The following is a 27,343-nucleotide window of genomic DNA, read 5'->3' as shown; positions in this document are numbered from 1 at the left end:
TGGGGGCGGGACCGGATGGTCTATTGGGGCGGGGCTAAGGGGGCGGGGCCGTGGGGAGTAATTGACAGCAGACAAGGGGCGCTGGGCTGGTGGGCGTGGCTTATGACGATGACCATTTATGGCAGCGGAGGGGGCGTGTCCTACCGAGGGGCGCGGCCGGTACTGAATGTCTATTGGTCATTAGAGAGTGGGCGGGGCCTACGGCGCCATGGGCGCGGCCTAGAGAGGGGCGTGGCCGCCGGGGTCTGGGGCAGGATCGAGCCCCGTTCCCGGTCCCGGTCCAGGTCCTGTTCCCATTCCCGGTCCCATTCCCGGTCCCGTTCCCGGTCCCGGCCCTCAGAGTCGCAGCGGCAGCGCAGCCAAACTTTACTGGGAGCCGTCCCGGCGCGGCCCCCGCTGCCCCCCGGCCGAGCCCGCGGCCCCGGGGCCGCCCCGCTCACTGCCCGCGGCCGTGGGCGCGCAGGCGGCGGAGGCGCAGCCGCTGCAGCCGCAGCGCCGGGTCGGGGCCCGGGCGGGTCCTGCCGGGCCGGTGGCGGCCCCGTGCCCGCGCCAGGCGGAAGCTGCACGGGGTGGGCACGTTCTCGAAGTACACCCGGCACGGCTGCGTGGCCGCCTCGTAGCCCTCGGCCCGCGCCGTCACCTCGTACTCGCCCGGGTTCAGCAGCCGCCAGTAGTCCCCGTCTAAGGCTGCGGCGGGGGCGGGTGTCACGCTGCTGTCCCCGTCTCTGTCCCTGTTCCCGTCCCTACCCCATTCCTGTCCTCGGCCCCAATCCCGTTCTTGTCCCATCCCTGTTCCTGTTCCCATCCCCAGTCCCATTCCTGTCTCGATTCCATCCCCATTCCCGGTCTAATCCTGCTCCCGTTGCCATCTGCAACCCCGATCTCATTCCCCTTCCATCCCTGTCCCCAGCCCCTTTCCCAGTCTAATCCTATTGCCATCCTCATCCGCAATTCCCAATCCCATCCCCAAATCCCATCTCATTCCTTTCCCTGTCCCCATTCCCATCTGCCCCCCATCCCTGATCCCAGCCTCCCCCCGTTCCCACCCCGTCACTGCCCTTATCCCGTCTCCACTTCCAGCCTGATCCCAAACCCCGCCCCAGTCCCGCCCCAGTCCCGTCCCGGTGCCCGGTACCGGTGCGGACGTCGTGGTTGATGCCATCCACGGCGATGATGGCGTTGGGGATGCCCTGCCCGGTGTCACTGTCCCGAACCACGCCCTTGATCCCGCGGTGCACCTGGAGCAGGGGGATCCCGGGGGTCGGGCAGGTGGCACAGGTGTGTGTCCCCCCATCCCAGTGCCACCCGCAGCGTTTGGGGACAGCCAGGTCCCGCTGCCATCCTGCTGAAACCCCTGCCCTGCCGTGTCTGTCCTCCCTGCAGTGTTCCCAGCGTGTCCCCCCAAAAAGGCTCACGGACACCCCCTGGGCTTCCCCGGCCCTGACCTGCCTGTGACCCAGTGTCCCCATTGTCCCAGCCCCCCCAGACCCCACCCAGTGTCCCCATGGTCCCAGACCCCATCCAGTGTCCCCATGGTCTCAGCACCCAAGAGCCCCTTCTCTGGACCCCCCTTCCCAGTGCCCCCATGGCCCCAAAACCACCTGGACCCCTCCAGTGTCCCCATGTCCCAAACCCCAAAATCCCCCTTCCTGGACCCCCTTTCCCCACTGTCCCCCTGGTCCCAGCACCCCGAGCCCCCCCGTGCCCCCATTCCCACCCCGACCCCTCCTCACATCCCTGGGGTGGCTCCAGTCCCCCCCGGGCCGTGTCCCCAAGCCCCAGGCCGTGTCCCCGAGCCCGGACCTGCTCCATGAAGAGCAGCAGTGACTCCCGGTTGTTCTCCCACTCCTCGGGCAGCTCGGAGGCGTGCGGGAATTTGTCGCAGGAGAGCTCCACGGTGATCTCGAAGCAGTTGGTGTGCAGGTAGCTGAAGTCGTTCATACCTGAGCGGCAGAGCCGGGGTTTTAGAGCCGGGGTTTTAGCCGAGGGCTGGAAGCAGTTTATATCGATCAGGATGCAATTAGGGAGAAGAAAAGATCAATTAACGATTGTTAGATGCTTAAGGTAGAGTTAGATATTGCTGGGTATTATGGGCTTGTTTTAGTTGTGTTTATAGAAGGAAATAGATGGACCAGCACGATAACAAATGGAAACCAAGGGAACCGTGGCCAGCGCCTGGGACTCGGTGCTAATTGACTCAGTGCTAATTGACTCAATGCTAATTGACTCAGTGCTAATTGATCACGAAGCAGGAGGGATTGAATTGTGCCAGGAGGTCTCGAAAGCCCGCCAGCAGCGAGAAGGTAGAAAGGTCATTGTGATGAAGACTTTCCTGACTCCATCCTTCACCGACCCAATTCGAGAAGAGAATTGGGAGGTGTGAAGCACCCACGGCCTCATTTTAACCCAGAGTGGGGATGGGAGGTGCTGGGTCACAGCGTTTTGAGTATGTGAGGATTTGGGAAATAAAGAGGGCAAAGAGCCCTGGAATGCACGAGCACGACCCTCGGAGACGACCCCCGAACACACCGCTCTAACTTCAACCATTCGGGAAGTTTTCATCCTATCGCCTTTCCCGACTCAGCAGAGGGTGACAAAGGGTGACACCGAGGCCACGCGGCGTCCCCTACTCACTGCCGGCCACCGTGTGCCAGTCGGCGCCGTTGATGACGTTGCCGAAGCGCGTGAAGTCGTCGTAGTGGCAGCGGCGGCGCTCGGCGCTGGCCATGGCCAGGTTGGCGGTGGCGTAGACGGTGGCCAGCCAGCGGAAGACGCCGTCGTCGGGCGTGGGCGTGGGCTCCTGCGCCTTCCAGTAGGTGCGGGTCATGTCGAAGGGGTAGGTGACCACCAGCTCGCCGCCGTGCAGGTTGGCGCTCAGCACGAATGGGTAGCGCTGCATCCACGCGATCACCGCCCGCGTCTCCGGGGCCACCTGCGTGGGGACACCGCGGTCACCCGTGTGGGGCCACTGCTGTCACCTGCGTGGGGCCACCGTGGTGACAGCCACTGCTGTCATCCACATGGGGCCACCATTGTCACCAATGTGGGGCCACCGTGGTGACAGCCACTGCTGTCATCCACATGGGGCCACCATTGTCACCAATGTGGGGCCACCGTGGTGACAGCCACTGCTGTCATCCACATGGGGCCACCATTGTCACCAATGTGGGGCCACCATGGTGACAGCCACTGCTGTCATCCACATGGGCCACCACTGTCACCTGTGCGGGGCCACCGCGGTGACAGCCACTGCTGTCATCCACATGGGGCACCATCACCCATGCAGGGCCACCGCTGTCACCCGTGTGGGGCCACCGCTGTCACCTGTGCAGGGCCATCATTATCACCTGTTTGGGGCCACCGTGGTGACAGCTACTACTGTCATCCGCATGGTGCCACCATCACCCATGCAGGGCCACTGCGGTGACAGCCACTGCTGTTGTGCACATGGGGCCACCATCACCCATGCAGGGCCACCGCTGTCACCCGTGTGGGGTCATCATTGTCACCAATGTGGGGCCACCGCAGTGACGGCCACCATGGTCACCCACGTGGTGCCACCACCACCTGCGTGGAGTCACCGCTGTCCATCCACACGGGGCCATCACCCATACAGGGCCACTGCTGTCACCCATGTGGGGCCACCATCACCCATGCAGTGCCACTGCTGTCATCTATGTGGGCCCAACATTGTCATTGTCACCCATGTGGGACCACCGTTGTCACCCACGTGGTGCCACCATCACCCGTGCAGGGCCACCGCTGTCACCAACACGGGGCCACCGCTGTCACCTGTGCCTGGCGGTGGCGGTCGTGGTGACCTCTGGGCTGGGCGGGGCTCAGCGCCCTGTGGGTGGGCAGCCCCTGTCCTGCTGCTGGCGTGGGAGGATCCGGAGGGGTTTGTGGGGGCCTTGAGGGGTTTCAGGAGGATATTGGGGGGGTTCAGGGGGATTTTGGGAGGTTTCAGGGGGATTTGGGGGGTTTCAAGGGGATTTGGGGGGGTTTAAAGGCATTTTCAGGGTCTCACCACAGCATTGGCATGAGGGATTTTGGGGGGTTCACTGCGGTGCTGGTAAGGGAGGACAGAGGGGTTTTGGGGTGACTTGGGGGGGGTTCAAGCTCATTTTGCATTTTGAGGAAGGGTTTTGAGGGCATTTTAGGGAGTTTTAAGGGGTTTTGGGGGACTCACCATGACATTGGCACAGGATGGGAGGATTTTGGGGTCTCACAGTGACATTGGCACAGGATGGAAGGGTTTTGGGGTCTCACCACAGCACTGATGTGACAGGCTGGGGGTTTTGGGGTCTCACCGTGGCGTTGGCGAAGGTGTAGTACTCGGGGATGGGGATGTAGTGGTTGGGGAACTCGTGGGGCACCAGGTCGTTGTCCTCGGCGTCCCACAGCGCCGTGTTCAGGTCGGCAAAGTTGTGGTTGAGGTCGATGCCCTCGTACGTCCAGCGGCCACTGGCCCATCCCGCCAGCTCCGAGCCCTGCCGGGGCACCGCCGTCACCGGGACGGGCACCAGGACGAGCACCGGGACGAGCACTGGGATGGGCACTGTGGTCACCGGGATGGGCACTGTGGTCACTGTGAGGGGCACTGGGATGGGCACTGGGATGAGCATCGGGATGGGCACCACGGTCACCAGGACGGGCACCGGAACGGGCACCATGGTCACTGGGATGGCATCATGGTCACCGGCATGGGCACCACGGTCACCGGGATGGGCACCAGGAGGGGCACCGCAGTCACCGTGAGGGGCACTGGGATGAGCACCATGGGAACTGGAATAGGAACCAGGATGGGCACTGGGAGGGGCACCATGGTCACCGGGAGGGGCACTGGGAGATCACTGGGATGGGAACCAGGATGGGCACCGGGAGGGTCACCGGGATTTACCAGGATGGGCACCATGGTGACTGGGATGGGCACCAGGAGGAGCACCATGGGCACTGGGATGGGCACTGGGATGGGCACCGGGAGATGGCCATGACGGGCCCAGGGAGGCCGGTGCCACCGTACCAGCTTGTAGGCGGTCTCGTAGCCATCGGGGTTCATGGAGGGCAGCAGGTGGATGCGCGTGTCCGTCACCAGCTGCACCACGCGGGCGTCACCGCGCCGGAACTCCCGGCACAGGAACTCCATCAGGTTCAGCAGCAGCTCCCGGCCCAGAACCTCGTTCCCGTGCATGCCGGCCACGTAGCGGAACTCCGGCTCTCCTGTGGGCCGTGGGAATGGGGCTGGAGGGCGCCTGGGGACTGTCCCCATATCTCCTGCACCCCTCTGGGTGTCCCTGTGTCCCTGTCCCCATCCACATGTTCCAGTTTGGACATCACTGGTGACAGCCCCCACCCATCTGCACCAATCTGGGTGTCCCAGTACATCCTGTCTCCATCCTGAGTGTCCCTGGTCACCCTGTCCCCATCCTGCACCTGCCTGGGTGTCCCTGTCCTTGTCCTGCACCAGTCTGGGTGTCCCTGTGTCCCTGTCCCCATCCTGGGTGTCCCTGCTCACCCTGTCCCCATCCACACATTCCAGTTTGGACATCCCTGGTGACTGTCCCCATCCATCTGCACCTGCCTGGGTGTCCCCGTCCTTGTCCTGCACCTGCCTGGGTGTCCTTGTCTCTTTACCCCCATCCTGGGTGTCCCTGGTCACCCTGTCTCCATCCTGCACCTGCCTGGGTGTCCCTGTGTCCCTATCTCCATCCTGGGTGTCCCCAGCCACCCCTGTCGCCATCCTGAGCCAGGCAGGGCATCCCTGGTGGCTGTCCCCACTGCCCTGCACCATCCCTGGTGGCTGTCCCCATTGTCCTGCACCAGCCTGCCCATCCCTGGACACTGTCCCCACGCCCTTCCTGCCCCACCCCGGCTGTCCCCGGCTGTCCCCAGCTGTCCCCTCTGCCACCCACCAACTTCGTGCTGCCCGGGGTTGTCGGAGATCTCCATCACGTAGAGGCGCAGCCCGCGGGAGCTCTGCCCGATGCTGTACACGCGGGTGATGTCTGGGCACTCCTCGCTCACCCTCTTCATCAGCTGGTGGTGGGGACAGCGTCAGGGACACCCCAGGGGACACCCCGAGGTGACACAGCCCCCCAACGCCCCGCCGGGGGTGGCACCTTTCTCATCTCCTTGTAGTTGTGGTGGCGGAAATCCAGCTGCGGTTCGGGCGGGGGCGGGGGGTGCCAGGCGTGGGCATCGCTGGGGTCTGCGGGGACACCGAGGGGACACCGAGGGGACACCGGAGGGGACACCGAGGGGACACCGATCAGGGACAGCGAACAGCCCGGAGCGCGACTCAGCACTGGTGGTGCTGGGCGCTGCTGGGGCGGTGTGTGGGGACCCAGGGGACACCTGGGGGACACCCGGGGGACACCGCCCAGGGGACACCGCCCAGGGGACACGCACCGGGCAGGGGGCAGCCCAGGACCTCGGCGCGCAGGCAGATGGTGCCGTTGGGGTACCAGCTCTGGGGGTTGATGCGCAGGAACCGCCCCACGAGGGGCGAGGGCAGCAGGTTCAGCACCGGTGTCTCGGGGTCTTTGTTGGCGGGGAACACCTGCAGGGGACAGGAGGGGACAGGAGGGGACAGGAGGGGTCAGGGGGCTGCAGCAGAGCCGCCCATGGGGCTCGAGGGGTTCCAGGTGCTCCCTGAGGAGCAGGCACCGCCCTGGGGGCAGAGCCCAGGTGGGGCCATGGGCGCTGCTTGGACACCAAAGCCACCGGCCCCAAATCTGTTCCTGGCATGGGTCAGGCAGGGGGACCCCAAAATCCACTCCTGGCATGGAGATCCCCAAATGTGATCCTGATACAGCCCTGACACCGGGACCCCAAAACTCACCCCCAGCACAGGGACCCCAAAACTCACCCCCAGCACAGGGACCCCAACCCCCTGGCACAGGGATCCACCCCTCGCATGCGGCCCCCAAATCTGTCCCAGCACAGTCCTGGGTCCAGCCCCGGTCCAGGAACCCCCAAACCCATCCTCAGCACGGGGACCCCCAAATCCACCTCTAGTACAAGGCCCCCCAAAGCCACAGAGCACAGGGACCCCAAATCCATCCCTGGCACAGAGACCCCCAAATCCACCTCTAGTACAGGGGCCCCCAAAGCCACAGAGCACAGGGACCCCAAACCCAGCCCTGGCACCCCAAACCCTGCCAGCTCCAGGCTGCCGTGTGTCCTCCCCCGGTGCCAGGGGGGCTGGCAGGTGCCCAGGCGGGGACAAGCGGCCTTTGTGCAGGGCAGGAAGCGCTGGAGGGTGCCCGGTGCGGCCGGGCCGAGGCCAGCGGAGCCCGGGCGCGGTGCCAGCTGGCACGGGCACCCCGGGATGGGCACCGCTCCTTGGGCGGTTAACCCGGCGTGGGCAGCGCCCTTCCCGCCGTGGTTATCCCGCCCGGCACGGGCAACCCCAGCACAATTAACCACCGGGGTAATTAACCCTGCCCTAATTAACCCCCCTGGCATGGTTAACCCTTGGAATGGTTCATTCAGCCGGTATAGTTAACTCCCAGCACAATTAACCCCCAGTATAATTAACCCTGCCTTAATTAAACCCCCTGGAATCGTTACCCCCCTGGCATGGTTAACCCTTGGAATGTTTAACTCACCCGGTATGGTTAGCCCCCAGCACAATTAACCCCCAGTATAATTAACCCTGCCTTAATTAATTCTCCTGGCATGGTTAACCCTTGGAATGTTTAACTCACCCGGTATGGTTAACCCCCAGCACAATGAACCCCCAGTATAATTAACCCTGCCTTAATTAATTCTCCTGGCATGGTTAACCCTTGGAATGGTTAATTCACCCGGTATGGTTAACCCCTAGCACAATTAACCCGCAGTATAATTAATTCTGCCAAAATTAACCCTGCTATAATTAACCCCCCTTGGAATGGTCCACTCATCTGGTGTGGTTAACACCTGGCACAATTAACCCCCAGCATAATTAACCTCCCCCCACGCTTCCCCCCCTCTGCCATCCTTCCCTCCCAGGCTGTCACTGCCCCCCAGCGGTGTCCCCCTGCCGTGTCCCCACCCTGCCCGGGGGTGCCACCCCCGTGTCCCCCCGCCCGGTGCCACCCCCGCTGGGCACCCACCGCCTCCTGGGTCCCGTTGCGGCTGGGCAGCCACGCCCGCGAGTCGTTGCTGACCTGCACCTTGTAGGACGTCACCCAGTCGTACCTGCGGGGCACAGGGCGGGGTCAGGGTGTCCCCCCGCTGTCCCCCGCCGCCCCCCGGGTGTCCCTTACGTCCAGATGGAGTTGAGGCCCTGGGTGATCACGCCGGTGAAGCGGGTGAGGCGCCGCGCGTCCACCTGCAGCCACTGCTCCGCGTCCTCCCGGCCCGCGCACCAGCCGCCATCAAAGGGGTCCCCGTCGTAGAGCCCCGACTGCGGGGACAGGACACGCTCAGGGACAGTCCCCACCGGGCTGGTGGCACCGGCGTGGCAGGGAGGGGCCGGGCTGGACAGCGCCAGTGTCGCCCGTGTCGCTCGTGTGCCACCAGGGCGCCATGAAAGGTCACAGAGGCGCCGTGGAGGTGCCACGAACTCTGCGCCGCGCCCGGCCCGGGTTTGCCATGTGCTTGCCACAGCCACATGTCACATGCCATGTAGGGGACATCCGAACACTGCCACCCAGCCTGGCACACCCCTGGCACACCCTGACACTCCTGGCACACACCTAGCACACCCTGCCACACTCCAGGCACACCCTGACACACCTGGCACAATCCTGGCACCCCTGGAACACACTTGCACACTCCTAGCACACCTTGCACACCCCTGGCGCACCCTGGCACACACCTGGCACACTCCTGTTACACCTGGCACACCCTTACACATCTGGCACATGCCTGGCACACACTTGCACATCCTGGCACGCCTGGCACACGCCCAGAACACTCCTGGCACATCTCCACACACTCCTGGCACACTCCTAGCACATCCTGCATGCACCTGGCACACCTGGCACACCCCTGGCCTTCACACACTCCTGGCACACCCTCACACACTCCTGGCACACCCTGGCACTCTTGGCACACCCCCAGCACACTTTCACACTCCTGGCACCCCCAGCAGTACCTGGATGTTGAGGCGGCCGCGATGCGCGCCCAGCCCGTGCCGCTTGTGGCTGGACGCCTGGAGCTGTGTGTCCAGCACCCGCAGCGACTCCAGCCCCAGGGGGGGACACGCTGGGGACACAGCGGGGACAGCGGTCACACGGGGAACCCCCAGGCTGTCCCCACCCTGTGTCCCCACGGAGCTGTGCCACGGGGACCCCGCCAGCCTCGCTTCGACACCCCCAGCCCCAGGTGCCCCCAGGTGTCCCCAGGTGCCCCCCAGGCGTCCCCGATTCCACCCAACACGGCCAGGCCCGTGTGCAGGTGACAATGCCCGTGCCACCCGCACCCAGCGCACGTACGGGGCTCCTGCGGAGCGGCCGCAGCCTCCGGCTTCTTCTTCCTCACCACCTTCTTCCTCACCACTTTCTTCCTCACCACCTTCTTCCTCAGCACCTTGGTCACCCTGGGCGCCGCAGCTGCAGGGGACACGGGGGTGTCAGGGGAGGGGGCTGGGAACCCCTCCAGCCCCTGGCACCCCACTAACCCCCCAGTGACCCCTCCTTGGCACGCTCGGTCCTTCCCGCCCCGCTCCCACCTCAGCCGCCCCCCGAGCCCCCCCAGCTCCTACCTGTGACCGCGGGGTCCCCGCGCCGGGCGGGGCCGGGGCTGGCGGCGGTGGCGCTGCCCGGCACCGGGGGGGCCGTGCTGCCCCTCGGGGGGGGCACCGCGCTGGCTCTGGGGGCTGCAGCCGTGGTGCCCTTCCAGGGGGGCGCCTCGCTGCCTTTAGGGGGTCCCCCGGCGATGCCCTTCGTTGGGGACACCCCAGTGGCTCTGGGGGGTCCCGTCGTGGTGCGGTTCCTGGGGGACACCCCGGTGGCTGTGGGGGGTCTCGTCGTGGTGTCCTTTGTGGGGGACACCCCGCTGGCGATGCCCTTCGTTGGGGACACCCCGGTGGCTTTGGGGGTCCCGCTGGCCGTGCCCACCGCCGCTGCGCGGGGCCGGCCGGGCTGGGGGGGCGCGGCGCGGGCGGGGGGCGGCGGGGGGCCCAGCAGGAGCAGCAGCAGCAGCGGGGCGAGGGGGAACCCCGGCATGGCCGCGGCCCTGCCGCTCCTGCCGGTCCCTGCCCGTTCCTGCCGGTCCCTGCCCGCTCCTGGTCCCGGTTCCGGCCCCTCCCCGCCCCCGCCCCCAGTCCCCTCCCGCCCGGCCGCGACCCCCGCCCGCTCCCCGCCCGCTTCCTGCCCGGGACCCCCGCCCGCCTCCTGCCCGCCCCCTGCCGGGGACCCCCGGCCGTGCCCTGCCCTGTTGAACGGCCCCGTTCCGCTCCCGGTGTCACCGGACCCCTCGAACGGGGGCACCGGGTCCCGCCCGCTCACCTGCGAGCCTTGCCCTGTGTCCCTACCGTGCCATCCCCGTGCCCCCACCGTGCCATCCCCGTGTCCCCACCGTGCCATCCCGGTGTCCCCGCTGTCCCGTCAGCGTGTCCCACTGTCCCCTCACTGTACCCCCGCTGTCCCCGGGCCCCCGCAGTGTCCCCAGTGTCCCATCGCCAGGTCGGGGAGGGCCGCGGGGGTCTGCGGGTCCCCTCCTGCCGCAGCGGCGGTGTCGCCGGCCGAGCCCGGGGACCCGGGAGGTCCCGGAGCCGTCGGTGCGGGCAGAGCGGGGCCGGCCCCGGCGGCGAGGGGCGGCCCCCGGCCCCGGGACCTCGGGGATGCCCCGGGTGGGGCTCGGGGTGCGGGTCCGGCTGCCGGGGAAGGGGTCTGGGTCCTGCCTGTGCCCCCACCCTGCGCGGGGTCTCACACGCGTTCGCTTTCCGCCCCGAAGGAACTTTCCCGGGGTGATTTTCCCTTCTTTTATTGGGATTTCTGCAGGCAAGGAGCGGGCAAAGCAGCGGAGCTGCCGCCGGTGCCATCCCTGTCCTTGTCCCCATCCCTGTCCCTTGTTCCCATCGCTGTCCCTCTGGGGGCGGCCCTGCCTGGCTGAGGGGGGCAGGGCACTGCGGCACTGCCCCGGGATCCTTTGGATCTGCATCACCCGGGATGATCCTCGGCCACCGCAGAGGACAGCGGGGACAGCGGGGCTGGCGCGGGGCCCGCCCGGCACGGGGCGCGGAGCGTTCCCTGTCGTTCCAAGGGCTGGGCACGGAGGGTTTTTGTTCTGGCTGAGCGCTGCCTCTGCCGAGGCCATGCCTCGGCCCCACGTGACGGCTCTTTCGAGGTTTGCAGCGCTCCCGGCCCGCTCCTGGCGCCGGGCCCGGCTCCAGGGCCCCGATCCAGGGCCCCGATCCGAGCTGGCTCAGCACTTCCCGGGATGTCAGGAATTTCCTGGTGCAGCTCCGGCCGCTGCCAGACCCCGCGCGGAGACGCCTTAAAGGCGCCGCGGCTTTTCCCGGCAGGAATCCCGCGGGAATCCCGCTGCGGTCCCTGCAGCCCATGGAGCACCGCTGGGACAGCCCTCTCTCTGTCACTGTCCCGTGTCACTGTCCCGTCCCGTGTCCCTGGAGCCCTTCCTGCAGGGATGTTCCCAAGTTCCCGTGCTCGATTTCACCTGGCCTGGCTGAACCTCCTCACGTTCTCACGGTGCCACCTCCCAGGCGTGTCCAGGTGTGCTCCCGTCCTTGCAGTGTCACCTGTGGGGACAATCCTGCACGCCCCTGCTGTCGCGTGGGGCTGCAGCTCCAGAAGGTTCCAGAAGGTTCCAGAAGGTTCCAGAGGGTCCCGTGGTTGTCGGGATGTCCCATTGTGATGCGGGAGCTGTGCCGTGCCCCGATGCCAGCGTGACCCCGAAGGGATCCCATTCCCAGGAGAGCCCCTCCCTCAGGAGCAGCAGCTCCCGGAGCCCTCTGGAGATGCCCCTGGAGAATCCCAACTCCCGGCCGGCCCAGGGGCTGCGGAGGCTCCGGCCTCAGGAGGGACGAGGGATGCTGGCCAGGGAGCAGCAGGAGTGGGAATTCCGCTGTCCCCAAGGGGGACACGGCAGAGATCCCCAGGGATCCCGGGGGCACGCAGAGAGATCCCACGGGGTGAGCCAGGGACACATCCATGGATACAGAGATCTGTCCCAATGGCTGGACCTGATCACCCGAGAGATGTCCCACATGGAGGAGCTCATCCACCAGGAGCTGTGCCAGGAGAAAGCTGGGAGAGGCCAGGAACTGTGCCAGGGGCAAGGCAAGGGATACGAGGGTGTGTCCCAATGGGAAGAATTCACCAACCAAGAGCGGTGCCAAGGGGAAGCCAATGGATCCCAGGAGCGGTGCCAAGGGGAAGCCAATGGATCCCAAGAGTGGTGCCAAGGGGAATCCAATGGATCCCAGGAGTTGTGCCATGGGGAATCCAGAGGATACAAAGATGTGTCCCAGTGGGAAGGCTTCGCCAGCCAAGGGCTGTCCCATTGGGAATACCACACTGACCGAGGGAAAGCCGAAATGTCCCAAATGCAGCGCCGACGGGAAGTCCGAGGAGACCCAAAGCTGTGCCAGGTGCAAGTCAACGGATACAAAAGAGTGTCCCAATGGGAAGATCTAATCAACCAGGAGATGTCCCACATGGAAAAGCTAATCGACCAAGGGATGTCCCACATGGAAAACATCATCGACCAGGGAATGTCCCACATGGAAAATGTCATCGACCAAGGGATGTCCCACATGGAAAACATCATCGACCAGGGAATGTCCCACATGGAAAATGTCATCGACCAAGGGATGTCCCACATGGAAAACATCATCGACCAGGGAATGTCCCACATGGAAAATGTCATCGACCAAGGGATGTCCCACATGGAAAACATCATCGACCAGGGAATGTCCCACATGGAAAATGTCATCGACCAAGGGATGTCCCACATGGAAAATGTCATCGACCAAGAATGGTGCCAAGGAAAAGCCAAGAGACACCAAGAATGGTGCCAAGGGAAAGTCAATGGATACAAAACTCTGTCCCAATGGGAAGACTTGATCCACCACGAGATGTCCCAAATGGAAGAATTCAGCAACCAGGAGACATCCCAAATGGCAGAAGTCACCGACCAGGATCCATGCCCAGGGGACACCAAGGGACACCCAGAGCAGTGTCATGGGAATGTCAAGGGATTCAAAACTCTGTCCCAATGGGAAGACTTCATCAACCAAGAGATGTCCCAGTGGGAAAGGCTTCCGTGACCAGGAGCTGTGCCCAGGACCAGCCAACAGACCAGAGGCACATCCCTGCCACACCATCGGTGCTGGGGTCAGCGCCCTCCAGCCCTGCCCGTCCTGACCTCCAGGGCCTTTCCCACACCCACGGCCGCTCTCGGGACCCCGGCACTGATCCCACCTTAGAGAAGTTCAGCATTCCCAGGGAGTTAATCCAAGTTTTCCTTTCCGACCCACCTGGCTGATGTCCACAGGGAGAAATGGTTCCTGTGTGCTCCCCAAAAAGGCAGCGGATGCCCCAAGCCTTTGGCAAAGGAATTAAAGGAATTCCTGAATTCCTGCAGCTTGGTTGGCTGCTAGTGAGCCACAGGAGGGGTTGAGTGCTCCAGAGGGGTCCCCAAGTTTGGAATGTCACCACAGAACTGAGGGGGCTGGGGGCAGGTTGGGTGCAGGGCAGGGTCTCATGGAATCATGGAATTGTTTGTGTTGGGAAAAACCCTCTGAGATCATCGAATCCAGCTCTTCCAAGGCCACCAGTGTCCATGTCCCCAAGTGCCACATCCACAGGGCTCTTTAACTCTTCCAGGGATGAGGACTCCACCCCTGCCAGGGCTGCACAGGCCCTTCCAGGAAGGAATTTTCCCAATATCCAACCTGAACCTGGCAGAGCATGAGGCTATTCCCTCTCCTCCTGTCCCTGTTCCCTGGGACCAGATCCCAGCTCCCACCTGGCTCCAGGAATTCAGGGAGTTGTGCAGAGCCAGAAGGTGCCCCCGATCCCCCTTTCCTCCAGGCTGAGCCCCTTTCCAGCTCCCTCAGCTGCTCCTGGGGCTCCAGACCCTTCCCATGACTCTCTCCATTGATGCCCTGCATCTCCAGCGTCACCCAGAGTCACCATAACCCAGGGAATGACCCCAAACTCACGCCCTGGGGTAACTATACAGTGAGAACATTTATTTCTGGGGACACCTGGAACAGTCCCACGTTGGATGATCGGAGACACAAATCCAACCCTCTCCTTGTTTGGGTTTAGTCTGTTCCCAGCTCCGATTTTTTACACCACGGATGCTCCTTCCCGACCCCAAATAACAAAGGAAATCCAAACACACAGAACTAACTGGCCCCGAAGCGTCGCTCCTGGGAAGCTCCATCACCTGGAGCTCGGCTCCTCCCCGTCGTTATCCTGCTGCTTGGCCATGAATTTCTGTGGAGAACGGAGAAGAGATGGTGCTGCAGGGATTTTCCAGGATCATTCCCTAAAACCTGCACCAGGAACCGCTGGGCCAGGTTCAGTCAGCTCTTCCTATGGCCAAGGTGGGATTTGTCCCATAAAACGCCCCCAAATTTGGCTCCCAGGATGACATCGACATGGGAAGCTCCCGAGGGGAATGTAGCCAAATCTCAGGGATCAGGATTCCCCACAATCTGGGCATGGAATAAAAATATTCTGTATTCCCAGGTATTCCCAACCCCTGTCAGACGTGAACTCTCAGGGGATTCCCCGCCCCCCTGAATCCAAGGATCTGGGGGGACATTCCCGTTTTCCCGGGCGGTACCTCCATGTTCTGCCGGTGCAGGGGCGTCCTGCAGTGGTTGATCATGGAGGGCTCGTCGGCGTAGAAGAGGGAGCAGATCTGGCAGTAGAATCCGGCCTTTGGGACCAGGATATCCAGAGCTGCGGATACACCACAGTCACCACACTCAGCTCCAAGAAATATCCCAACCTCCCATTCCTTTAGCCAAATCTGGGGAATTTGTGATTCCTCAGGGGGAAATTACAGTTGTTGAACATTCCAGAAATCAGGTTTTTCACCCAAGCTGGTCCCCACCTCATTTCAATCCACAGGTCATCTCCATTTCCAATAAATACATTTTCTGGGAATAAAGCAACCTATCTCATGGAAGCTGGAGCAGTTCCTGAAGGACTGACCCCATGGAAGTGTGACCCACATTCCTGAAGGATTGATCCCAGGGAGGAGTGACCCCACATTGGAGCAGTTCCTAAAGGACTGATCCCATGGAAAAGAGACTCAAGTTGGAGCAGTTCCTGAAGGAATGACCCCATGGAAATTGGAACAATTCCTGAAGGACAGACCCCATGGAAAAGTGACCTACACTGGAGCAGCTCCTGAAGGAAAGATTCCATGGAAAAGTGACTCATGTTGGAGCAGTCCCTGAGGGAATGACCCCACGGAAATTGGAACAATTCCTGAAGGACTGACCCCATGGAAGCTGGAGCAATTCCTGAAGGAATGACCCCTTGGAAAAGTGACCCACACTGGAGCAGTTCCTGAAGGAATGACCCCATGGAAGATGAAGCAGTTCCCGAAGGAATGACCCCCTGGAATTCACTACATCTCCACACCCCCATTTCACAGCCCTGGCAGCAATTCCCTCCTTCCCAGATAATAAATGTTGGGAATAAAACACGCCACAGGATGGGAACCTTCAGGAGACACCACACTGCACCCAGCTAATAACCGATAATTCCACCTGGATTTGGGAATTTCAGGAGAAAACTTTACATGAGAGGCTCCCAAGTTTGGAGGATTTGGGAGAGCCAAGAAAAACCACGGATTCTGGGCGCTGACTTTGATGTTCACTGTGGTTGTGAGGCACAGGAGGAATTTTCAAACGGGCAGGAAAGAATCTTCCAGGCATGAAAAACCCGGAGTGTTTAGGGGGATTCCTTTGGATTTACCTTTGGGCGTGCTCTGCGTCTTGGGGACACCTGGAAAAGTCGTTTTTTTCTGCTGAGACTTTGGTTCTGCATCTTCCGCTCCCAGCTGAGCTGCTGGAGAAATGGACATTGGGATGGAGTCATGGAACAGAATCACGGAATGATGCAATGGAATCATGGAATGGTTTGGGTCGGGAGGGACCTAAAGGACATGGACAGCGACACCTTCCACCAGCCCAGGCGGCTCCGAGCCCCGTCCAACCTGGCCTTGATGTTCCTCACCTTTTGGCTTGGAAATTTCAGACATTTCCTCCTCTGGATTTGTATCTCCTAGAATACCCATTTCTTCTGGTCCTGCAACAGCAACAATATCTTCGTCATCTTCATCCTCAGGCGGGTTTTTCGCCGGGAAGGTGCTTTCTTCTTCCTCATCGCCGACTTCATCAACTGTAACAAAGTTTAGTTCCTCTTTGAGGTGATTGAAGTCGGCCAGGAAATCATCCTCATCCTCGTTAACTTCATCCAGAGTCACCAGAGGATTGTCCTCGTTGTCCTCCTGGATCTCATCCACCGTCACCAAGCCGTTGGGATCGTCGGGCACTTGGGAGGCCGCGCAATCCCCGGGATTGGTTTTCCCCTCCTCGGCGGCGCTCAGCTCCGCGGGCTCGTTGAGGGGCAGCTCCTCCACCTCCCCGATCTCATCCACGGTCACCAAGGGCTCGGCCTTCAGATCCCGCTCCTCAAATTCCGCCCGGGGCCCATTCCCGTGGGAGCCCGGCTCCTCCTGCTCCGAGAGCTCGTCCAGCGTCAGCAGCGCCTGCGGATCCTTCACCGCTTCCGACAGCTCCTCCTCTTCCACCACCTCATCCACCACCACCAGGCCCTGGGGGTCGACGCCCGGCAGCGGCACCGGGGCCTCCTCCTCCTCCCCGATCTCATCCAAGGTGACAAAGGACAGCTCACCTTCGGCTCCGCAACTCTTCCCTTTCCTCTTCTTGGACGCCGGCTCCGAGGGATTGGCTTTGGGAGCTTCTTTTCTCTTCCCCCTCGGGGGGTTTCGCCGCAGCGTCACCGGAGACTCGGCGTCCTCCAGCACCTCGTCCACCGTGACGAACTCGTCCAGGTTGAACGGGAAGAGCTCTTCATCCTGGGAATGGAATATTTAACTGTCATCTCCAGGAGGAACAGCCACACGTTGGCTCCAGGAGGGGAAAAAAAATAACCACAAATTTAATTTGAGGGTAAAAACAACACCAAAATTGTTCAGGGCTTAAATCGCAGCACTGTGCTGAGTAATTGATTTAATTTAACTCGGGTTTAGTTCGGGAAGCCAAAGCCCTTTGGAAAAACTGCAGCAGATCAACAGGAGATAAATTCCATGGGTAAAATCCATGGATAAAATTCAGTGGTTGAAATTCAATGGAAAAAATTCAATGTATGAAATTCAGCAGATAAAAATCAATGGATAAAATTCCGTGGGTAAAGGTCAATGGATAAAGTTCAGTGGATAAAATTCAATGGATAAAAATTCAGTGGATGAAATTTAGTGGACAAAATTCAGTGGATAAAGGTCTATGGATGAAATTCAGTGGATAAAATTCAATGGATAAAATTCCTGCCAGTTCCAAGTTCTGGGTCCAAAGGAATGCCCCTGGATTGGTGCCCCACCCCAAACGATGCCTCTGGTTTCTTCCATTGACAATTCCAAATTTTTGTTACTTTTTCTGCCAGAATATTCCATCCTACCCTGATATTTTCACGGATATTTAGCACAAGCTGGGAAACTGAGATTCGGGGATGGATTTACAGGATCTTATCCCAGCTGGAGCTTCCTGGCGGTCCCATCTCCATAAACCTGGAAAAAGGACTGAGAGATCTAAAGGGAAGCCAATCCCAAAGCGATTCCAGCATCCCAGAGCCCATGAGATCCACGGACACTGGATGGGAAAAGGGCAGGAATGGTGATCCCACTGTGGAAGGAGGGGAAAGATTCCTGAGAGCAGGAATGTCACAGAATCCTGGAATGGTTTGGGTTAAGAAGCCCTTAAATCCCATCCAATCCTACCCCCTGGAACATCAAAAATCCCTTTTTCCATACACTCCATCCTTTTAATCCCACGTTTTCCATCCTCACCTCCTTCTGTTTTCCAGCGCTGCCGGCGCCGCTTTTCCGAGCTGCAGCACCACCCCCACCAGGAGCCTGCAAAATGGGACAAAAAATTCCATGAAATCCCAGGAAATCCCAATCCTCACCCAGCACAGCTTTGGATCAAGGAGCTGCTCTGAGATGCCCCCACGGCTCCAGGGATTTGCCACCAACAGGTGACACCTGGCTCAGGAGCCTCTTTTCCATCTGTGCCAGGGCTTGGAAAAGCGAATTCCAGCTTCCCAGAGGACACAGAGTTTATTCCCACTTGGAGCTGCTCCAAGGAATTCGGTTTGGATTCGCTTCTGAAACAACTTCCATAGGATTTTCTAACCGGTTCCACCCTTGAGTTGCAGCTAAAAGGAACTGGTTGCCCAGCAGCTCCTCTGGTGGGCCTGGGATTTATGGCAAAGGGAAAGGAATGATCCCAGAATCCCAGAGCAAAAGAAGCTCAGGGAACACCGGCATTCCTGTCCTGCTCACCTGATTCCCGCCGGGATCTTCCCTTGTGCCAGATGTTCCGCTCTCTCCCTGCTGACCCTCCTTTGAACTGGCCAAAGATTCCAGCTGGGATGAGCTCTTCCCGCTGTCTCCCTGTGCATCCACTCCGGAATTCCCATTCCCTTTCCCCTGGCTGTTCCCAGCTCCCGGCTGAGCCGCGGCTTTGGGTGGCGTTTTCTTCTCCAGCCCCGCTATGGGGGGGATTTTCTGCTCCCCAGCTTTTCCCAGGGAAGGCTCAGTGATCCTGAAGGGAATTTTCTGCTTCAGGATATCCGGGACAGACACCACTGCCTTCAAAAAGGTTTTCCCAAGGCAAGATTCCTTCAGGGATGCAGTGGGATTTGCTGGAACTGCCGCGCGGCTTTCGTCAGATTTCACAGCTCCCATCCCTTTACTTCCCACGTGGATCTCACCAGCAGCATTCCCAGAGTTTTCCCCACCCTTGGCTGATGTTTTTCCAGGTGTTTTCTCCAGCTCTGTCCCAACCTTGCCCAAAGTCTTCCCCGGATTTTCCCCGCTGTTGAGCACAGATTCCTCTGCCTTCCCCTCCGTCTGTGCTCCAGCCACATCCAATTTTTTCCCTGGAGCATCCACAGTTTTGGGGACAGCTTTCCTCTCCATGCCCGTTTCATGGCTGCTTTTCCCAGCCTCGGGAAGGGGAGTTTTTTCCGGAGCAGCCAGGTCCGTGCTGGGCTGGGTGACACCCGGTGACACCGCGGCAGCCTCGTCCGAGCTCGGGGACGTTCCAGGGATGGCTCCCGACGTTTCTCTGGCTGCTGGGATCGCCTTGCTGGATGAATCCGTGGTGGCAGCAGAGGGCTCCTCATCCCCCTTCTGGATTTCCAATCCTGGCTCATCCCGAGTTTCTTCCTTCCCCGCTCCAGGAAGCGGCGCCGGCTTCTCCTCTGACCTCGCTCCGGGCAATTTGCTGCCAGCAGGATCCACGGGAATTCCAGTTCCAGGATCCGACCCCTCCACATCCATCCCTGCAGGCTGTTCCCTCGCTGCTCCTCCTCCTCCCAGCTGTCCCGCTGGAATCTCCTCCGGGACATTTGGGGTGGGAATTTGGCCTTTCCTGGCCTCTCCTGATGGATTTCCAGCTGGTTTTTGCACCGTTCCCGATCCCTCTGGGATTTTTTTCAAGCCGGAGCTAAAAGCATTTCAAGGAAACAGAAGAAATCAAACTGTGGAGGGAGAATTCCAGAATTCCCAGAAAGCTCTGGATGCTACCAGTGGGGGTTTTTCTGGAGCATCAGGAAATGGGAATTCTGTGACAAATTGAAGTAAATAATTCACATTTTGGAGACCTCAGGCCTCGGAAAATTTCCATCCCACAGAAGGAAAAATGGGAATATCCAACCAAAACGAAACTCCTGGAAAAGGGAATTAGCAGAGCTTTGCTCAGTCTGCAATTCCCAATCCTGAGAGAGCAGGTTTGGATTTGGGATCGGTTTTTGGTTTGGGTTTAAAATCCCTGTTTTCCATGGAGAAACCCCTGGGATAACAGCCCGAGGTGCCACAAAATGGAGATTTCCAGGGAATTTCAGAGACTTTTCCCTGAAGGAAAGAATCCTGCAGGATGTGCCTGGAGCACCCATTCCAGCAGAATTCCAGCAGGAATTCCTGCTCCAAACCCCAGAAAAACCAGGATTGTCCAGGAGAGCAGGATTTGGAAAAAAGGATTTTCCCATCAATTCAGTATTTCTGGCTGTGCTCAATTTGTTTTCTCTTCCACTGGGATTCATGGAAAACTCCCCCCTGGACTCATGGAAAACAGCCTAGGAAAGGCAGAGCCCAGGGATGAAGTTTAATTAATTAAAGCTTCAGATAAATAATTAATAATTAAAAAAATAATTCTGGTGTTTTCTGCTCATCACGAAGTGGAATAAAATAATTCTGTGGAAAACGGGTGGAGCAGGGAAAAATATCGATTTTCCAACTTTTCAGGAGCTGGGATTCATGGAAAAATAATTTTCTAACTTTAGTTTTAAGTTTAATTTTTAATTCCACCTGTTTAGAATCAAGAAGTGGTTATGAGCAAGAGATTCCCATTAATTTGGGAATTAACGGTCCCAAAATTCAGCAGTCTCATGGAATGACAAGGAAAGAAATGGGATCTGGGAATACAGAGCTTTTCCAAAATGGAATTCCTTAAATTTCAGGATCGTCCTTACAGAATTTTGGGGTTTTTAACAACAAAACTCATCCAGAAATCCGAGTTGGAATCAGAGAAAAAACAGGATTGAAGCCATATTTAACAAAAATTCCTAAAAAAGTCTGGGAATTCAGCAGCTGGGAAGAGGAATACCAGAGGCAGGGATGGAGGGAAGAGCAGCAGAATGGGATAAAAGCAACAGGAAGAGCCAGGACCTGAGCAGGGGAGAAAAACAGGAAAAAATCCACAGAAATTGGGATTTCACCCTCTTTTCCCATGTTTTTTAAACAAATCCTAAATATTTTGGCTCTGGAGCACATGGATTAGGAAGGAGGAGCAGCAGGACAAAGCTGGAGGGAGGCTCGGCATTCCCTAATCGTGGATAAACATTCCAAGAGGAAAAAGAAATGGATAAAATTCCTAAAAATTCTTAAAAATTCCTAAAAATTCCCAAAAATCCTAACAGCCCATACCTTCCTCTGCTCCCATCCTCTCTCTTCACTTCCTTTTTCCCAGTTTCAGCCTGGAAAACAAAACCCAAGGTCAGGATTTCCCAATTCCAGAGGGATTGGAGTGGGATTCCCCCACCCCACCATCCCAAAGGAGGCACCAGGAAGACGGAATTCCACGGAATTGTTCCCAATCCCATTCCCAGGATGAAAATTCCAATATGTTCATCCCTCCCTTGCAAATCCCAAACCCTGAGGAAGAAAATCCCAACCATGAGGGGAATAATCCCAATCTTGAGGGAAAAACCCCAGCCTTGAGGGAAAATCTGGACCCTGAGGGAAAAATCCTAATCCTGAGGAGGAAAATCCCAACTCTGAGGGAAAAATCCCAACCCTGAGGGGAAAATCCCAAACCCTGAGGGAGAAATTGTAAACCCTGAGGAAAAAATCCAGACCCTGAGGGGAAAATCCCAGTCCTGAGGTGGAGAATCCCAATTTTGAGGGAAAATTCTGACCCTGACGACAAAAATCCCAAATCTTGAGGGAAAATATCGCAGACCTGAGGGGAAAATCCCAAACCCTGAGGGAAAAAATCTGAAACCTGAGGGGAAAATCCCAACCCTGAGGGAAAACCTGAACCCTGAGGGGAAAATGTCAACCAGGAGGGGAAAATCCCAGCTCTGAGGCAAAAATCCCAAGCCCTGAGGAAAAAAATCCAGAACCTGATGCGAAAAACCCAGTCCTGAGGGGAAAAAGCCCAATCCTGAGGGAAAATCCCAACCCAGAGGAGGAAAATCCCAACCCAGAGGCAGAAAATTTCAACCCTGAGGGCAAATCCCAAACCCTGAGGGAAAAAAATCCAGTCTTGAGGGAAAAATTCCAACCCTGAGGTGAAATCCTAAACCCTGAGGGAAAATCCCAATCCTGAGGAGGAAAATCCCAACCCAGAGGGAAAAAATCCCAAACCCTGAGGGGAAAATCCCCAAAGCAGGTGGGAAAAATCCCAAACCCTGAGGGAAAAATCCCAATCTTGAGGGAAAAATCCCAGCCTTGAGGGAAAATCTGGACCCTGAGGGGAAAATGCCAACCCTGAGGGAAAAATCCCAATCCTGAGGAGGAAAATCCCAAACCCTGTGGGAGAAATTGCAAACCCTGACGAAAAAATCCAACGTTGAGGGAAAAATTCCAACCCTGAGGGTAAAAATCCCAGCCTTGAGGGGAAAATCCCAATCCTGAGGAGGAAAATCCCAACCCAGAGGCAAAAATTGCAAACCCTGAGGGGAAAACCTCAAACCCTGAGGGGAAAAATCCCAATCGTGAGGGAAAAGTCCCAACCCTGAGGGGAAAATCCCAATCCTGAGGGGAAAATCCTGACCCTGAGGGGAAAATCCCAATCCTGAGGGGAAAATCCTGACCCTGAGGGGAAAATCCCAATCCTGAGGGGAAAATCCTGACCCTGAGGGGAAAATCCCAATCCTGAGGGAAAAATCCCAAACCCTGAGGAAAAAAATCCAACCTTGAGGGAAATATTCCAACCCAGAGGTGAAATCCTAAACCCTGAGGGAAAATCCTAATCCTGAGGAGGAAAATCCCAACGCAGAGGGAAAAAATCCCAAACCCTGAGGGGAAAATCCCCAAAGTGAGTGGGAAAAATCCCAAACTCTGAGGGAAAAATCCCAGCCTTGAAGGGAAAATCCGAATCCTGAGAAGAAAAATTCCAGTCCTGAGAGGAAAAATCCCAAACCCTGAGTGAAAAATCTCAATCCTGAGGGTAAAATCCCAACCCAGAGGGAAAAAATCCCAAACCCTGAGGGGAAAATCCCCAAAGTGAGTGGGAAAAATCCCAAACTCTGAGGGAAAAATCCCAATTGTGAGGGAAAAATCCCAGCCTTGAGGGGAAAATCCCAATCCTGGGAGGAAAAATTTCAATCCTGCCTGAAAAATCCTGACCCTGAGGGGAAAATCCCAAATCTGAGGAAAAATCCAGACCCTGAGGAGAAAATCCAGTCCTTGCGCCGAAAACGCCAAATCTGAGGGGAAAATCCTAATCCTGAGGGAAAATCCAGACCCTGAAGGAAAATTAAAACCTCAAGGGGAAAAATCCCAATCATGAGGGAAAATCCCCTGAGGGAAAAATTCCTGAGGGAGAAATCCCATCCTGCACCTTTTTGCAGGAGGTTTCTCCCATCCCAAAAAAAAAGGCAAGACGCAGGAAAATGGTGAATTTTTACCTGAGGGCTGTCTCCATGGGTGGACAAGGAGCAGGTGAGGATGTGCTCCCCCATGGAATAGGGATACTGCTGCAGGAAGGTGTGCATGGAGCGAGCGGATTTGGGGCTGTCCAGCTGCAGGATGGCCTGAGGGAAAAAAAAATTCCTGCTAATTCTTGGAATTCTGAATAAAATCATGGCGATTCCTAAACCTGTTGCAATCCCTCCTTGTTTCCCGCCACTTTCCAGGTGTAGAAATGGTTCAAATCAACTTCAAATGTCCCAATTTTGGTCCTAAAGGTGGAAATAACTCGGGTTTTCCAGGATTTAAAAGAGATTTTTTTGTGGATTTTGGGGATTTTAGAAGTATTTTCCTATTTTTGGGAGGGTTTTCCTTGTTTTTTGGGGTTTTAAAGAAATGTTTCCTTGGATTTTTTGGGTTTTAAAAAAGATTTTCAACTAATTTTGGAACTTAAACAACATTTTCCTTGGTTTTTTGGAATTTAAAGGACATTAACCTTTTATTTTACAATGTAAGAACCATTTTCCTTGTTTTTGGAGGGATTTTTCTGTGGTTTTTTTTGAATTTAAAAAGTATTTCCTCTTTTATGGGGATTTAAAAATATTCCTTGGATTTTTGGGATTTAAAGAAAATTTTCAATAGATTTTGGGATTTAAAGGACATTTACTTTGGTTTTTTGTGACTTAAAGGACATTTTCTTTAGATTTTAAAGAACATTTCCTTGTTCTTGTTTCATTTTTTTTGGTTTTGGGATTTAGAGTTTCAAAATTCCCAGAAACTCCAGCAGAAGTTTTCCAAAATTCAGCCAAAAATCCCCCCCAAATTCTGCAGCCTGGCGGCGTTACCGTGCGGCGGTTGCTGAGCACGGCGTAGTGCTCCACCTTGCCGAAGCGCAGCCCAGTGCACACCACCTCCAGCTCCTGGAACCACCCAAATTCCCAAACAAACTCCCCAAAAAACCCTTTAGAAATCTCCCCAAAATCTCCACATAAAATTCTGAAAACATTCCAAAAAAAAATCCCGAAAGTTTCCCAAAAAATCCCCCAGCATTTTGGCAAAAAATCTCCTGAAACGCTGCCAAGAATTTCAAAAAAACCTCCCCAAAATTCAGAAAAAAATCCTGAAAAAATCCCAAAAAAATCCCAAAAAATTCCCCAAAAAATCCCCAGAAAATCCCCAAAAATTCCCCAAAAATCCCCCAAATTCTGCCAAGAATTCCCCAAGGCTTGGTGGTGTTACCGTGCGGCGGTTGCTGAGCACGGCGTAGTGCTCCACCTTGCCGAAGCGCAGCCCCGCACACACCACCTCCAGCTCCTGGAACCCCCCAAATTCCCAAATAAACTCCCCAAAAAACCCTTTAGAAATCTCCCCAAAATCTCCACATAAAATTCTGAAAAAATTCCAAAAAAAAATCCCAACAACTTCCTCAAAAATCCCCCAACATTTTGGCAAAAAATCACCCGAACTGCTGTCAAGAACTCCAAAAAACCTCCCCAAAATTCAGAAAAAAATCCAAAAAAAATCAAAAAAAATCCCCCAAAAAATCCCCAGAAAATCCCCAAAAATTCCCCAAATTCTGCCAAGAATTCCCCACGGCCTGGCGGCGTTACCGTGCGGCGGTTGCTGAGCACAGCGTAGTGCTCCACCTTGCCGAAGCGCAGCCCAGCACACACCACCTCCAACTCCTGGAACCACCCAAATTCCCAAATAAACTCCCCAAAAAACCCTTTAGAAATCTCCCCAAAATCTCCACATAAAATTCTGAAAACATTCCAAAAAAAAATCCTGGAAGTTTCCCATAAAATCCCCCAACATTTTGGCAAAATATGCCCCGAAATGCTGCCAAGAACTCCAAAAAAATTCCCTAAAATTCAGAAAAAAATTCCCAAAAAATCCAAAAAAATCTCCAAAAATTCCCCAAAAAAATCCAAAAAAATCCCAAAAATCCCCCAAAAAATCCCCAGAAAATCCCTAAAAAATCTCACAAAATTCCCAAAAATTCTGCCAACAATTCCCCAAGGCTTGGTGGTGTTACCGTGCGGCGGTTGCTGAGCACGGCACAGTGCTCCACCTTGCCGAAGCGCAGCCCGGCACACACCACCTCCAGCTCCTGCAACCCTCCAAATTCCCAAATAAACTCCCCCAAAACCCCCTAAAAATCTCCCCAAAACAGCCACATAAAATTCTGAAAAAATTCCAAAAAAAGCCCCGAAAGCTTCCCATAAAATCCCCCAACATTTTGGCAAAAAATCACCCGAACTGCTGTCAAGAACTCCAAAAAACCTCCCCAAAATTCAGAAAAAAATCCTGAAAAAATCCCCCAAAAAATCCCAAAAAACTCACAAAAAATCCCCAGAAAATCCCTAAAAAATCCCACAAAATTCCCAAAAATTCTGCCAACAATTCCCCAAGGCTTGGTGGTGTTACCGTGTGGCGGTTGCTGAGCACAGCGTAGTGCTCCACCTTGCCGAAGCGCAGCCCCGCACACACCACCTCCAGCTCCTGCAAACCTCCAAATTCCCAAATAAACTCCCCCAAAACCCCCTAAAAATCTCCCTAAAATCTCCACATAAAATTCTGAAAACATTCCAAAAAAAAATCCTGAAAGTTTCCCAAAAAATCCCCCAACATTTTGGCAAAAAATCCCTCAAAATGCTGCCAAGAACTCCAAAAAACCTCCCCAAAATTCAGAAAAAAATCCCCCAAAAATTCCCAAAAATCCCCCAAAAAATCCCAAAAAAATCCCCAGAAAATCCCTAAAAAATCCCACAAAATTCCCAAAAATTCTGCCAACAATTCCCCAAGGCTTGGTGGTGTTACCGTGTGGCGGTTGCTGAGCACAGCGTAGTGCTCCACCTTGCCGAAGCGCAGCCCCGCACACACCACCTCCAGCTCCTGCAAACCTCCAAATTCCCAAATAAACTCCCCCAAAACCCCCTAAAAATCTCCCTAAAATCTCCACATAAAATTCTGAAAACATTCCAAAAAAAAATCCTGAAAGTTTCCCAAAAAATCCCCCAACATTTTGGCAAAAAATCCCTCAAAATGCTGCCAAGAACTCCAAAAAACCTCCCCAAAATTCAGAAAAAAATCCCCCAAAAATTCCCAAAAATCCCCCAAAAAATCCCAAAAAAATCCCCAGAAAATCCCTAAAAAATCCCACAAAATTCCCAAAAATTCTGCCAACAATTCCCCACGGCCTGGCGGCGTTACCGTGCGGCGGTTGCTGAGCACGGCGTAGTGCTCCACCTTGCCGAAGCGCAGCCTGGCACACACCACCTCCAGCTCCTGGAACCCCCCAAATTCCCAAAAAACCCCTAAAAATCTCCCCAAAACATCCACATAAACTTCTGAAAAAAATCCCCAAAAAAATCCCGAAAGTTTCCCATAAAATCCCCCAACATTTTGGCAAAATATGCCCCGAAATGCTGCCAAGAACTCCAAAAAATTCCCCAAATATCAGAAAAAAATCTAAAAAATTCCCAAAAAATCCAAAAAAATTCCCCCCAAAAATCCCCAAAAATTCCCAAAAATCCTCCAAAATTCTGCCAACAATTCCCCAAAGAATCCCCCTGAATTCCCCACAGCCTGGCGGCGTTACCGTGCGGCGGTTGCTGAGCACGGCGTAGTGCTCCACCTTGCCGAAGCGCAGCCCGGCACACACCACCTCCAGCTCGCTGAAGCCCTCGGCAGGGAGGTTCCCCAGGTGCACCAGGTGGGCCCGGAGAGAGGCAGCGTCCACCTGGAACGGAGAATTCCCGGGATTCAGGGTGGGATGGGAGGGAAAGGAGGGAAATGGGATGGGGAAAAATGGGGAAAATGGAAAAAGGGGGGAAAGGAAAACAGAATAAAGGGGGAAAAGGGAAGGGGAAAAAAAGGGAGAAAGGAAGAAGGGGCAAAGAAGGGAAAGGAGAACAGAACAAAGGGGGAAAAGAGGATAAAAGGAAAAAGGAGAAGAAAAAAGGGGAAAAAGGAGGAAAAGGGA

General features: G+C 56.5%; 2 protein-coding genes across 13 annotated transcripts in view; both read right to left on the bottom strand.

Annotated features, from left to right (window-relative positions):
• Positions 1-303: 303 nt before the first annotated feature.
• CPXM1 (carboxypeptidase X, M14 family member 1) lies at positions 304-11,512 on the bottom strand. Of its 5 annotated transcripts, none has more exons than XM_063401291.1 (15): positions 10,488-11,512; positions 9,695-9,924; positions 9,426-9,542; positions 9,086-9,195; positions 8,253-8,392; positions 8,100-8,184; positions 6,409-6,559; positions 6,120-6,208; positions 5,913-6,036; positions 5,024-5,220; positions 4,311-4,490; positions 2,635-2,932; positions 1,804-1,943; positions 1,136-1,238; positions 304-687 (listed from the first exon to the last, which is right to left on the bottom strand). In XM_063401291.1, the coding sequence occupies exons 1-15, from the start codon at positions 11,495-11,497 to the stop codon at positions 437-439; spliced, it is 3,225 nt and encodes a 1,074-aa protein (XP_063257361.1). In that variant the 5' UTR covers positions 11,498-11,512; the 3' UTR covers positions 304-436. The 5 variants fall into 5 exon arrangements, with proteins under 5 accessions (XP_063257361.1, XP_063257362.1, XP_063257366.1 ...); XM_063401292.1 differs by having other exon boundaries at positions 10,569-11,512; XM_063401296.1 differs by having other exon boundaries at positions 10,510-10,532.
• A 2,615-nt stretch (positions 11,513-14,127) lies between these two features.
• Positions 14,128-27,343, bottom strand: part of ZNF638 (zinc finger protein 638) — a 49,331-nt gene continuing 36,115 nt past the window's right edge. For 2 of the 8 annotated variants that reach the window (XM_063401287.1, XM_063401283.1), the window contains exons 17-25: positions 26,960-27,100; positions 23,358-23,483; positions 21,151-21,200; positions 18,505-19,672; positions 18,010-18,075; positions 16,158-17,022; positions 15,897-15,989; positions 14,752-14,870; positions 14,128-14,399 (exon numbers count right to left, since the gene is read on the bottom strand). In XM_063401287.1, coding sequence (XP_063257357.1) covers positions 14,346-14,399; positions 14,752-14,870; positions 15,897-15,989; positions 16,158-17,022; positions 18,010-18,075; positions 18,505-19,672; positions 21,151-21,200; positions 23,358-23,483; positions 26,960-27,100 — 2,682 coding nt within the window. In that variant the 3' untranslated portion in view covers positions 14,128-14,345. Of the gene's footprint in view, positions 14,400-14,751; positions 14,871-15,896; positions 15,990-16,157; positions 17,023-18,009; positions 18,076-18,504; positions 19,673-21,150; positions 21,201-23,357; positions 23,484-24,203; positions 24,240-24,597; positions 24,664-25,821; positions 25,852-26,959; positions 27,101-27,343 lie in introns of all 8 variants that reach the window. The other 6 variants (XM_063401285.1, XM_063401288.1, XM_063401284.1 and 3 more) reach the window with 6 other exon arrangements.

This window comes from Prinia subflava, chromosome 7 (genome assembly GCF_021018805.1).
Source record: "Prinia subflava isolate CZ2003 ecotype Zambia chromosome 7, Cam_Psub_1.2, whole genome shotgun sequence".
Classification (NCBI taxonomy): Eukaryota; Metazoa; Chordata; class Aves; order Passeriformes; family Cisticolidae; genus Prinia; species Prinia subflava.
Note: the sequence above shows the minus strand (reverse complement) of the source record. Positions and strands in the feature narration are given on the sequence as shown.

Excerpts from the sequence above, each read along its gene's own strand:
- CPXM1 (XM_063401291.1), bottom strand. The coding sequence starts at position 11,497 with ATGGGCTGCAGGGACCGCAGCGGGATTCCCGCGGGATTCCTGCCGGGA. Across the intron at positions 9,543-9,694 it reads CGGGGACCCCGCGGTCACAG|CTGCGGCGCCCAGGGTGACC; the intron begins GTAGGAGCTGGG and ends TGTCCCCTGCAG. Across the intron at positions 6,037-6,119 it reads ACTACAAGGAGATGAGAAAG|CTGATGAAGAGGGTGAGCGA; the intron begins GTGCCACCCCCG and ends CCCCACCACCAG.